The sequence below is a fragment of the Protopterus annectens genome, chromosome 6.part0, assembly GCF_019279795.1.
Source record: "Protopterus annectens isolate FY-2018-M chromosome 6.part0, PAN1.0, whole genome shotgun sequence".
NCBI lineage: Eukaryota > Metazoa > Chordata > Ceratodontiformes > Protopteridae > Protopterus > Protopterus annectens.
This window is the reverse complement of record NC_056737.1, coordinates 1,323,306,767-1,323,319,784: the sequence shown is the minus strand read 5'-3', so window position 1 is coordinate 1,323,319,784 and position 13,018 is coordinate 1,323,306,767. Positions and strand designations below refer to the sequence as shown.

The following is a 13,018-nucleotide window of genomic DNA, read 5'->3' as shown; positions in this document are numbered from 1 at the left end:
TGCATCCAGGAAAAAAAAGAGGTCATTGTCTCCCTCTACTCTTCCCTCATTAGGCCAATCATCAAGTACAATGCCCCATTTTGCATGTACCTCACTAGACACCTGCAACAACTGGTAGAGCCTGCAAAAGTATCTTGCAAAGAGGATCCTAGGCCTTAAACACTTCTCCTATATGGACAGACTCAAAAAACTCCAACTATTCTCTGTCTCATATCACCTACTTAGATGTGATCTCTGCTTGACTTACAAAGCTATGTCTGACCCAGCTCTGTTAGAAATACTACATCTAAAGAAATACCAATCCCACCACACCACATGCTCCAGAGACCTCAACCCCATTACCACAATTAACAGAACATGCTGAAGGGACAGGTTCATAACCCGGAGACTCGCCATGCTATGGAATAGACTTCCCATACGTGTCAAGCAGAGCACCTCACTGGCCCTCTTCGAGAGAAATCTTGATAAGTGGATGGGAAACAGAAAATTCACCCCGGGGATAACTCCAGTGTTTATTCTCGACAGAGGCACTGGGAACTAAGGTCAGGTAGCACTATGCCAGGGTAATCGTATGGCTAGGCTTGTAAAGGCCCCAGGGCCATTAGACTAGTACACACCTATGAACCTATGAACCTACAGTGTGAACCTGAAATCTATATACTTTTGATTTTGTTTTTATTTTTTAACTGTAACAAACTAATGATTAAAATTATATTTCAATGTTCATATATGTAATTCTGAAAGTGTATGTTTGTTTTCTGTAACTTAGCTGGTTTATAGAGCTGCTGGAAAAGAAGTGAAGACAAAGTACACACCTGTTTTGGATAGCGTGGACCTTCGACGAGCCAAACAAGGACAGAAAATACAGAGTCAGGTGAGAGCTCTTAAAACTAGTTGGATAATGTCACAATTCATTGTCTGAAACCAGTTTTTACTTGCACAGTTGAAGGTTATCATCAGTATTGTCTTCTTTATTGCAGTACCTGTATATAGAGTTGGCTAGCAAGCAGAGGCCCCACTATACTCCTGAAACAAAGACTCCATCTTTACAACATGCCAGAACAGTCAAGCATTTCAGCAGTGAGGTAAGACTTGTTTCTTATGCATACTACTGTTGCACTGCTGTGTTTTCTTCTAACTGGATACACAATCCTGTGGTTTTGTGCTACAGCCACAGAGGTATGCTGCTATCCATTACCAGAGGAAGAGGAGAAATAAAGAAGCTTCAACACCTGAAAGTGATACATGATTGCAGTCCCACCATACAGAATAAGCAATTCTAATATGAAATTTACATATATGTATTTTTGAATCCAAAAAATAGATATTCTTATTTCAATAATGGAAGACATTTTTCATTTTGAAAAATGCAGGTTCTGCACTTGGGTTATGTGATCTGGCAAACTCATAGGCAAGTCATCCATATTGACTGAATAAACCTAATCAGTAGAGCTGGACAAAAATACTTATTTCATCATTTCACATTTATACCAGAATGAATACTGTGAAAAAATATAATTGACTTGTGTTAATTAATATAGAATAAAGTGTTGTAGGTGATTATCACACATAGAAGATTTTTATCTTTGGTTATCTGTGATGTCATACTCAAACAGGGAATGAGTATTGACAGACGAATGAGTTTGTCCAGAATTATGGCAAGCTCTTCTAGTAGCGAGTGCCATTCCCTGTTTGCTGGTACCCTTAATATTTAAGTTGAGAAGCAAAAAAAAAAAAAAAAATAGAGAGAGAGAGAAAGAAAAGTCCTCTCTCTGAGTTTATTTTATTTTATTTATTATTTGTTAACTGGGAAAGTGCGACTTGGAACTAAGCCAATTTTCAGCAGAGGCCTGGGGAGAAACATTCCAGATGCATGTCTTTGTAATGTGGGAGGAAACCAGAGCACCTGGAGGAAACCCACACGAATGCAGGGAGGACATGCAGACTCCACACAGAAGGAACCCCAGCCAAGAATCGAACCAGAGAACCTCGTGGGGTGAGACGACAATGCTACCACTGCACCACTGCGCCGTCCGAGTTGAAAAAAGTCCAAAATGGCTTCTGCTAATAAGATGAAACAAACAAAACTAAGGTTCCCCTGATGGTCAATTATAGCTTCATAATGTAATCACACAAGAGTAAAGTCCAAGATAGTAGGACAGCAGCATTTAAATAGATTACTTCCTGTTTAAGGGTGACCTTGCAAGAGTGGGTGATCTCTATGTTGTAAGATAACAAGCATCTACATCAAGCAAGCTTGGGAAAAAAACAGTACTTCAGTTCTTTGATTTTTTAAAGGCCAAAATCTATTAACAAAGTTTGGGGAGGATGTGTGTGGGAAACTGAAGAGATTAAAGCAGAAAGAACGAAAGCATGCAAAAGTAACAAAATTTTCACAAGATGATCAGAGAAAATGCATTTTTAATTTCAGCATAATAGAGATATATCCCGTTTGGAAGTTAAGGTTAAAAACTGAAATACATATTGTAGCGAAGTGAAAAGATTAAATGCAGGCAGTAGCAACAAATTTTTTCTTCATTGTTCTGAGACTATGGAGACAGAAAGGTTTTCCAAAAAGTAACAGTATTTGTTAAAAAAAGCAATGAATGCACACAAATTCTTTTTCATCAAGTTCAGAACTGTAAATCAAAAACTGCAGAGAACAGTAAAGCTTAAAAGAGTGCAATCCAACCTATTACTGGTATTCAGTGATACATTGATGACATCTGGCACAGTTAGATTCAATTGCTTCCATTAAACAAGAATTGTTCTGGAGAGCCTGAGAAGCAATTATGTTTTTTATAGACCATTCAGAATTACATCAAAAATAGAAAAATAAAAAAAAAATGATGAAATGAATGGCGTCTTGGGTGCCTGAAAACGAAGACACGTTACAGTCGGATTTCCAAAAGGGATTCATATTCCAAATAAATGTAATGATGTTTATTGTCTAAAGAACAGTGACTGAGCTGGAGACATATATTCATAGATTTTTGTAATTTCCAACAGATTGTTATACAAAAAAGATAAGGCACAAGTACAGTTGTACAGGAAGCCTGTGAGTGTCAAACCAGATAGTTTACTTAGCAATTAGACAAAGATTAGGTGATAAACCAAGAGAATCACAAGAAAAGAAGTCATGCCAATGGGCCGTCTCATGTGTTAATATGGGACATTTTCTCTTTCACATCTTTATAGCTATTGACAGATAATCTTCCATAATGTGGATTGCTTATCATTCCCTTCACCTGAGTCCCCATCATCTCTAGTGACTCCTTTGTCACTTAGCACTATACTAAACTCTGAGTAGCTCTGCTTTTTTTTCTGGCAGTGGATAAAATTCATGCTTGAATGTAAAACTCTGTAGCCAAAGAATTCATACTACAGGGTCACATATTTGAATGACTATAACAGTCCAACCTTTTGGCATCTGTATTAAATAAATGTAATATCCTTGTTACAAGACGGTGTACATTCAGACATAAATGAGATCCTAATATGAAACCATGCCGTAAGTATTACATAGCGTGTTTTCTGCAGTTCATTTTATTTATTTATTTATTGCATTTGTTAACTGGGAAATGTTCACTGGGCCTGGAATGAGCCCATTTTCAGTGGAGGCCCAGGGAGAAAAGCTCCACAAAGTTACATACAAATAAAAATACTGATCACATTACAGAACAAAAAAAAATCATACAGTATTATTACATTGAATGTAACTGATAACAGAAACAAACAGTGAAAGGATTGCAATCATGGACATATAGAAGTAATAAATGGGATATATTCCAGTGACACATTAGCGAAAATCATCTACAAGTTCAGAGTGAGTATTCAAGTGACACGAGTATATCTGTAAGTACATATCTGTGATAGGTATAGTGTAAGTATAGTGGGAGATATAAGGACAAAGGGTGAGAAAGGCAGGATAAAGTGACAGGAAAGCAATAAGCAAGCAGAGTGATGGAAATGAAGTGACAGAAGTAGGGTCTATATTAGAACACGGAATATTTAAAATGTCGTGTCTTCTAATATCGACCCATTTTCAGCAAACGCTGAAAACATCAAAGAAACAGAAAACCAAATGTTTTTCCTAGGGAAAGAATTTGGTTGTATGTTTCTGTTGCTTCGGTATTTGCAGCGCTCTGGTGGAAAGTTACGGGTCGGGTTCAGGTAAGTGTGCAATTGTGTGGACGTGAGGGTTAGGGCGGGTTAGGTGAGTTAGGATTAGGCTGCGGGTCAAGGTAAGTGTGTGATTGTGTGGACGTGAGGGTTAGGGCGGGATAGGTGAGTTAGGGTTAGGGCGCGGGTGAGGTGACTGTGCGATAGTGACGGACCTTAGTGTTAGGGTTTGGGTTAAGGCAAATGGATAGTTAGTGGTGTATGTATAGTTTAGTGCAGGGTTAGGTGTAAGACTTTAGGTGTATGTGTGTGGATTGCTGTTTGTTTGGTGTGCTTGTGTTGTGTGTATGTGTTTTGGAACAGCGATGCTGCTCTGCTTGTTTGATATTTAGTATTTTCGATTAGTAGGGTTCGATATTAGAACAGTTCACATTTTAAATGTTCAGTGTTCTAATATAGACCCTAGAAGTATGGCACCAGGAAGATGAATCAGGAGTAGGGCTTGTGTGTTGGGGAGCAGGGGCATAACCATTGTGAGGAGAGATGTAGTTTGAGGGATTTTTTTTAAAGGAGGCTGGGTTGCTGATTGTTCTGATTGAAGGGGGGAGCTTATTCCATGCCTTGGAGACATTAAAGGAATATAGCATTTGACCATCTGAGAGCTTAGGTTTCTCTATGGATAGTAACATTTTGTTTTCAGACCTAAGGTGTCAGTTCGGATGGTACATAATCAGTATGGAGGAGAGGGAAGGGCAGGTTTCTGGTTGGTAGATGAGCTTCTGGGCTGTAGTTAATTGTACAAATGTGAGATAGTGAGGTAATTCAAGCTAATTTATTTGATGCAGAGAGGAACATTGATGGGTGGAATATTTTGCATTTGTAGCAAGTTTGGCGACTTTGTTATAGCAAGAGTCTAGTTTTGTTTTCAAGGAGGACTGTAGATTGGTGAGGATAGGAGTGCATATAGAAGTGTTGGAAGCAGGAAGGGTAAGGTCAAAGCTTTTTTTTGCAGTGAGACTGACAAAATAGTTATGCCTATACAGAGCACCTAGTTTTTGATGTTTTTTTTTTTATGTTACTGTAGATGTGAAGGTAAAGGTTAATTTGTCATCAATGATGACACCTAGTAACGACTTTAATGTTGGGAGTGAATGGTGAATAAAGACTTGTCAACAGAGTTGGATTTTTTGGGGGTGAATATTAAAAGTTTTGTTTTCTTGGGGTTGAGAGCAAGATGGTTCTGGGACATCCATGTTTCAGTGGAAGTAAATGCTTCTTGGATGAGATGCTGTAGAGTGGAGGCAGATTTAGCAGAGCAGATGATAGTTGAGTCTTCTGCATATTGGATGACAGTGCTGTGGATGAGGGAGGAATGAAAGTTATTGACAAATAACCTGAACAAGAGGGGTCCCAATATTGAGCCTTGGGGGACACCTGTATTTCTAGTTATGAAAGGGGATGAAGAATGTTGCCATTTAGTAGACTGCTGTCTGTTACTAAGATAGTGAGCAAACCATTGTAGGGTAGGGGAAGATAGTCGAGATTAGAGAGTTTAGGAAGCAGGAGGGAGTGAGATATAGTATTGAATGCCTTTGATAGATCTAGGAAGAGTGCTGAGACTGAGGAACCAGCATCTTGAGCTCTATTTACTATGTCGAGGAAGGAAATGAGGGCAGCGTTAGTACTATGTCCGGGCCTAAAGTCATGTTGAGTGGGAGAGAGGATTTGGTGTTGTATCAGGTGACTGAGATGCTGAGTGTGGATACATTTCTCAACTATTTTGGAGATTGGGGAAAGAATGGCAATGGGACAGAAATTTGAGATGTCGGAGTTATAGCCACCTTTGTAAAGTGGAAGAATAAATGCTTTTTTTCCAGATAACAGGTATGCAGGATTCCTGAAAGGACCTGTTTAGGAAGATACTGATAGGATATACAATGGAGAAGGCTGATAGTTGTAAGTATTCTGCGTGCAAGTTATCAGAGGCATTTGTACAGGGTCTGAGTTTGTGAAGAACTTTTTTGATAGTGGAGGTGGGTATGGGTGTTAGTGTAAAAGGAGGTAGAAGATTAGAAGGTGAGTGCACAGGTGGAGTACCTGGTGGGTCAGCTGTGATAGGTGGGAAGGTGGTGATAAGTTTATGTATGGTGTCTATAAAGTATGTGTTGAAGAGGGAGGCTATCTCAGAGGGAGTTTTTTCTTGGTTTGGCCATGGGTTGTTATTAGTTCCAGGGTGGAGTAGGGAGTTGAATGCACCCCAGAAACTCTTGGAGTTCAGTTTATGTTGGTCTTGGATAGCCTGGAAGTATTCCAAATATACACTCCAAAATATCAAATGCAACACTTCAGTTGCTTCACACATTGCCTTTGCTTTAAAAAAAAACTGACATGAGCTTTGTATCACAGAATAATGCAGATGTCCACATACTATTTCAGCTGTACTCGTTTTCCTATTTCCTATTCTATGCAGTTTACTTATTTTTGAAATTACAAACATTTATGATTGTATTGGTTACTCAGCCATCTTTAATGTATAACAAGAACAAATTTAATGCCTATAACATAGCAGATATGTTAGATTTCAAGTTCTATTGCTTGATGTATGCTGAGGTAAACATCTTTATTACCAGGATATTGATTCATTTTTCCTTTATTTCCACAGAAAACATACAAAGAACAGTATGAGAAGATGAAGTTTAGGTATACAACCATTGCAGATACACCTTTCCTCCTTAGAGCTAAAAAATCTTACGTGAATGCAAGTGATGTAAGTAGCCTGATAAAACATTTTGCTTTTTTTGATGTGTAAAGACTGGAGTTTTTAACCTTAACTGCAGTCTTTGCGGACTTGTTTTTTAAATTATTATACTGTTTTCTGTCTGCTTGTTTTTTAGCTGCGCTATAAGGAAACGTATGAAAGTCAGAAAGGTCGCTACCATACAGTGAAGGATGCCCGGGATATAGTCTACCATCGCAAAGTCACAGATGATATAAGCAATGTGAGTATATCATTTGCATAATATGTATAACAATCTGTACACATAAAAGAAATAGCATTATAATATGATTGTATCTAGGAAGTGAAGCTTTCCTTTTTTTACTTTGTGAATTTATACCTGAGAAAATATTAGTAATATAGAATTTTAGTTTTTAGCAATGTTAAAAATAAATGCGACCTTATGTCATAATGTCATATTAAAGCATATTAACTATTAGAATGGAAATTTTGTCCATTTCTAGTAAAAGATATTCTGGTATACTTTGCTGGTTACATGGTTCACAAGTATTTGATTGACATTTTGTCTAATCATAGAACTGCAGTATATTTTTTTAAAACAGTAATGCAACACTGCTCTTGCATGGGTGCAGTACTTGTAATATATTTACTAAAAGAGGCACAGTGTTTATTTTCATATCTACTCACAATTATAGAACATCAGAAACACAGTATTTGTTATAAAAACGTTTATCTGTTTGTAAAACATTACAGCTACAGCATTTATTTTGTATGTGTGCACCATTTATAAAACATCACAGGAGCAGCGTGTGTCTTCTTATACAAAAACCTATTTGTAGAACAGCACACTAACAACATTTTTTGTACCTGCACACTTGTTTGTAAAATACAACAGGTGTGCTATTTGTTTTCATATATGTGCATCCATTAGTAAAACATTGCAGGTATAGTGTTTGCTTTCATATGTGTGCATGCATTTCTAAAACACAGGCGACATATTTATTTCCATGCCTGTATACCCATTTTATAAAAGTTCACTGGTGCATTATCTGTTTTTTATAAATGCAGATCCATTCAGAAACTATCACAGCACATCATTTGTTTTCATAGAAGCCTACCCATTTGTAAAACATGGCAGGTGTAGTACTTGTTTTTCCAAAATCATATTAATTTATAAAATATCACTGGGACAGTATCTCCTTTTGTACCTAATCAACAATTTATAAAATAGCACAGCATGTCTCTTTTCCTTTTTGGAAAGGTCATGTAAGAAAATATGGCTAAAGGGAATGTCGATAATGCCTGATATAACTGTTGTTGTCTGATTTCAGTGTATTAGACTAGTAAAACAGGAACATTTACTACAAGAAGCAGCAGTGACTTTGGAAAACTTACCATACATAAAGAGACAACTTACTTTGTTTTAATGTCACTTAAAATAATCCAAATGTCTTAACTCAGTCAGTAAGTTAAAAGGAGAAAAATGCTCAATATTGACCACAAGAAATCCAACAAAAAGGCACTCGGAAGGAGAAATCATGCCAACCCGCCAGTAATAAAAATTTGACTTTGTGTTTATTTAAGCCAAAGCTGTACCACGTAATCTCATAAACACTTAACTGTTACACCGCACTTTTGTCTTTAAAATAAGACTTCATTAGTAGTCTTTAACTCAGTCCTAATTTGTGTTAGGCATGGGTTGGCATTTTTAACAACATTCAAATACTGCATGTGCATTAGCAGTATCATTTATTTAACAACAATTCCACATTAAGATTTATTTGAAAAGATGAAGTCGCACTGTGATACAACAGGCAGCTTTGATTTTATGTTAACTTTCCTTTGTGATATCCATTGTGTCTTTCTTAATTATCCCACAGTGCAGCATATTTTTACTCATAATAGTTTACTTCCGGAACATACTAATACACTCAGTAATGAAAATAACTATCATAATTGTTCTAAGCCATAACAGCATCTCTGATTCTTCATACTTTTTTTCCCTATACCAGGTAAAGTACAAGGAGAAATACATTAGCCAGCTTGGGTTATGGAGCAACATTCCAGATCGACCAGAACACTTCCACCATCGTTTGGTGACAGATAATGTTAGCGACGTATGTATCAATTTGATTTTCTCATTATACTTTATTATGGCTTTACATAAGTGAGTAAATGCTGTGCTTAACACTGAATTAGACCTCAAAGATTACTAAGTCATAGATTTTAGGCCTTTGTGTATAAAACTCAGATTTGTAATTAAGAAACCACTATTAGGTTTAAATTCAGATGTGTTTAATGAATGCTAAAAGTTGAAATAACACATAGAAATGAGAAGTAATAATTTGACAGAAAATTATCTTATGGTTGTCAGGGCCCAGTGTTTAGCAGCCTTGCGTCAATGTTATTGATTCTCCAATTTATTTCTCAGCTGGGGTACCTTCTTTGTACAGACTACATGTGCCTCTTGAATCCACATTTTTTTCTAAAAGTATTGTATCTTTCTGTATCACAAAAACATGCCATAGATGAAATAGCAATCTTCCAAATTGTTTGTAGGAGCATGCGCACATGCACATGTCCCATATAAACAAAAAAGATAAATTGAACTTTTGACAGATGGTATATGTACCTCTAATCCTGTAACCATAGAGATACAGGGAAAATGTAGAAACCCTGCAAAGCTGGGAAATACAGTACTGCAGTTTATCAAACAAATAAAAAGCATTTATGGACAGATGAGAAAGCATTCATAGACTGATTAATTCAGCAAGACGGGATTATGAAAATTGAATTCCAAGACACACCATTATCAAGTGGTAGATTTTCTGCTGTGATGTATATTGCTTATGCAGTGGTGACAATTACATTTCATTACTTAGGTTGTAAAACAGTTGAGGTAAAAAGGAATACATGAACAGGTTTACAAAACACCAAGAAGAATTTTTTTGAACACAGTATCCTTGGTTTGGTGTTATGAGATTTACAAAACAGTAAATGGACTTAAAAAACAGTACTGTGTGAAGAACTGAAACCTGACGGCAGAAGCAGCAAGAAGGGTATATGTGATCCAGTGTTTATACGGGGAAAACTTACGGGATAGAATGATAAATGATGTTCCAGCATTATGACTGGAAAACTGTATGGCATAGTATATCGTAGCTGTAAAGCTGACGAGTTGCAAAATGCTAACTTGGCTCCTACTTCATTATATTGTAACCCTAATCCTACCCACTTATTTAAATCAGAAATTAACTACTGGCCTAGCTGGGAATAAACATTTACTAATGTTAAAATAAAAAGTAAATGATTTATAATTTATGAACCTAATTGTTAAACAAGTCTGAATCTGAGCTATAAACTACCCATTACTGATAAATGTCATAACAGATACAACTGATGTAGGGATTTTTCTACACGTAGAGTTGTGGATGTATGGCTGTATGAGACATCTTTTTTTTTTTTGAGCATCACCTGATTAAGAAAAAGTTAGATTCAAGAAGACATTATGAAGTAGATTCATGATATAATGCATCTGAAAGCCTTACTAGCAGCTATTAATTATTGCATTGTAAAACAGAATACTTTTATGTAGTTCTGTTAAAGTTTTATTCAATATTGTAGTTTAGGCATACATTGTGCATATTATAATTTATATTATGCTAACACTGAGTTTCTTTTTTTCTTCCGTCGTGAAGTTCAAATACAAGGAAGACCTTGAATCTTTGAAAGGAGTTGGATGCTATGTCTGGGACACTCCTGACCTTGTATTGGCTGGGCAAAACACTCAGCTGTATAGTATGGTATGTATTTTAAAAGAATTATTATAAAATATAACATGTGTTCTTGAAAATCACGCTGTTCCTCCTAGACTTATCACCAGTTACCAGTCACAGACAAAAATGTTCAAGAAAAAAAATCACTTTATATATCCTAATACTTACAATGATGTACTGGCTTGCCCCCAGATCCTGAACTGGATAAAGATGGTAACTGGAAAATGAATGATTGATATAATAAACTGAAGTTCAAGAGAAGTACCTCTCCAGCAGAGGACATGTGTATATGTATTGTGTATCTGCTAGTTATGACTATTTCCCCTTGTAAAGCCAGAAATTTATTATAATAAAACTTTGATGAATCAGTTACCTTTATTTACCTTACCGCATAAGCAGAAATATAAATCATAAAATAATATGCATTCATTTCCTAATTCATAGAGAACTAACTGTTCAACAACTGAAAAGACATTGCCTTAAAATCGCAGAGGTATTGCAGGTCCCCTTTTTAACTAATTTGTTTTTTCTTGCATATCTTACTATGTGTTATGCTTTAATCAGCAATTATGCTTGCCATATTTTAATAACAACAGTAATGACCATATGAAAAGGATGCAAATTTCAATGTCTTTCAACCGTTAAATTGCTGTAAAGATTTACTGTCTGGATTTTATTTAAACCTAAGTTGTAATAATATCTTCTTTTATGTATTTCTTACCTTCTTCTCTTCACATATGAATTACACAGCCACATACATATATATCATAGGAGCATTTCATCAATGACATTTTTTTTAGCAGATCTATATGCATAGATTTCTAATGAGTATTTTCTTCCTTTTGTAGTATAAATATCGTGAGTCACATGAGAAGGAGCGGGGTAAGTTCAAGTGTGAAGCCGATACACCTATCGTGAGGCACTGCAAGTACGCAGCCGAGCTTGTCAATGAGGTAAGATGAATTGAACTTGCACAGTCGGTCATCATCAGCCCTGCACTAGTTAAAGGACTCTAACCATGAGGATATCCTTCTCTAGTCCCTGTGTTTTGCATTCATTCTCTTTGTTTCCTTCACCAGCTCACTTCTGCCTCACTCAGGTTATAGGAGGTATAACAATCTATTTCCTGAATCCTTTCTTTATTGATGATGGAAGATATAAATATCATGAAATGCCCTTGGCTCCTCATACATTCATAGGTATTTTACTGAGTACCCATCCTGCCCCAGAGAGCCCAGCATTTTCAAATGACTTATCAAGTATAATCTCATTACATCCAGTAAGTACTGGAACAACATTTTTATAGATATAATGCCACCCAGGTTGAGTGTTATAGATTAATATACTGGGACTGCACTCCCAATACCCCTTAAAATATACAACATACTCTAAGTTACACAACTTAGGAGAAGCCATTTATCTCCTTTGGTGGATTGGATTGGAGTCTGTGCAGAGGACAGGTTTGCCTGTAATGATTTGCTGTTGCTCCTTACCTAATTTACTAAGATTTTATTTGTTCCTGTTCCTACCTATTCACACAGTCTTTTAGCTGGTGTATGAGAAAGCATAGGAGACATTTATTAAACTGTGTTTCACTGTTAACATCTAAATATTACAAGCAGGAACAAGCCTGTGTGGTGCCCTTAGTATGAGCCTAGGCATTCCCTGTTCAAGATTAATCCCTACCTATATGGTATTGTGCATTTACCATTCTACCCCTATATGGTATTGTGGAGTTACCATTCTACCCCTATATGGTATTGTATATTTACCATTCTATCTCTAATCCATCCTCACCCCACAAAAAAACAGCATGCATGTCCAACAGCTATATGATTCATTATAGTCTTGTCTAGCAGGTGCTAACAGGTGCCCAGTCTGTCTGTCTGTCTAATACTGGTTCACTGCAGTTGGTTACTTTTTCCTAGTGAAAGCCAAAGTCCATATTCACCACAGTAAATCTAGGATATCCAGAATGACTAAGCACATCCATCAAATTCTGTTTCAACCACTGCAGTAATTCCAAACATAATGTTTGAGTAGTCTGTACTGCCTGAGTCTGCCAGTTGTCTGAGGCCTAAAATCCTTGTACTTGGGAAATCTTCCTGTGATGTAATAGTACAATTACTACGCTTGTTTCCTCCAATATGCAAAGAATTTTCATCAGATCTCCTTTATGTCTGGCTTGTTCCTAATGCTCAGGAGGTATTGCAAAGTGGCTAGTCACAGGCAGTAACCCTAAGGGCTGAACACACACACTAGTGCAACAAAATGCAGTACCTTACAATAACCACCCTTGAGCTCAGCAGTTCAGCTGAGGTTTGATCCCCGATCCAGGTGCTATTTAAGGATTATCATCCATCTAAATAAAGTTTATGTGTCA

General features: G+C 36.6%; 1 protein-coding gene across 13 annotated transcripts in view; it reads left to right on the top strand.

The window, feature by feature from the left end:
• Nucleotides 1-13,018, top strand: part of NEB (nebulin) — a 619,289-nt gene that overhangs the window by 438,496 nt on the left and 167,775 nt on the right. For all 13 annotated transcript variants that reach the window (XM_044074886.1, XM_044074893.1, XM_044074887.1 and 10 more), the window contains 7 exons: nt 770-874; nt 981-1,085; nt 6,785-6,889; nt 7,017-7,121; nt 8,872-8,976; nt 10,558-10,662; nt 11,484-11,588. In XM_044074886.1, coding sequence (XP_043930821.1) covers nt 770-874; nt 981-1,085; nt 6,785-6,889; nt 7,017-7,121; nt 8,872-8,976; nt 10,558-10,662; nt 11,484-11,588 — 735 coding nt within the window. The remainder of the gene's footprint in view (nt 1-769; nt 875-980; nt 1,086-6,784; nt 6,890-7,016; nt 7,122-8,871; nt 8,977-10,557; nt 10,663-11,483; nt 11,589-13,018) is intronic.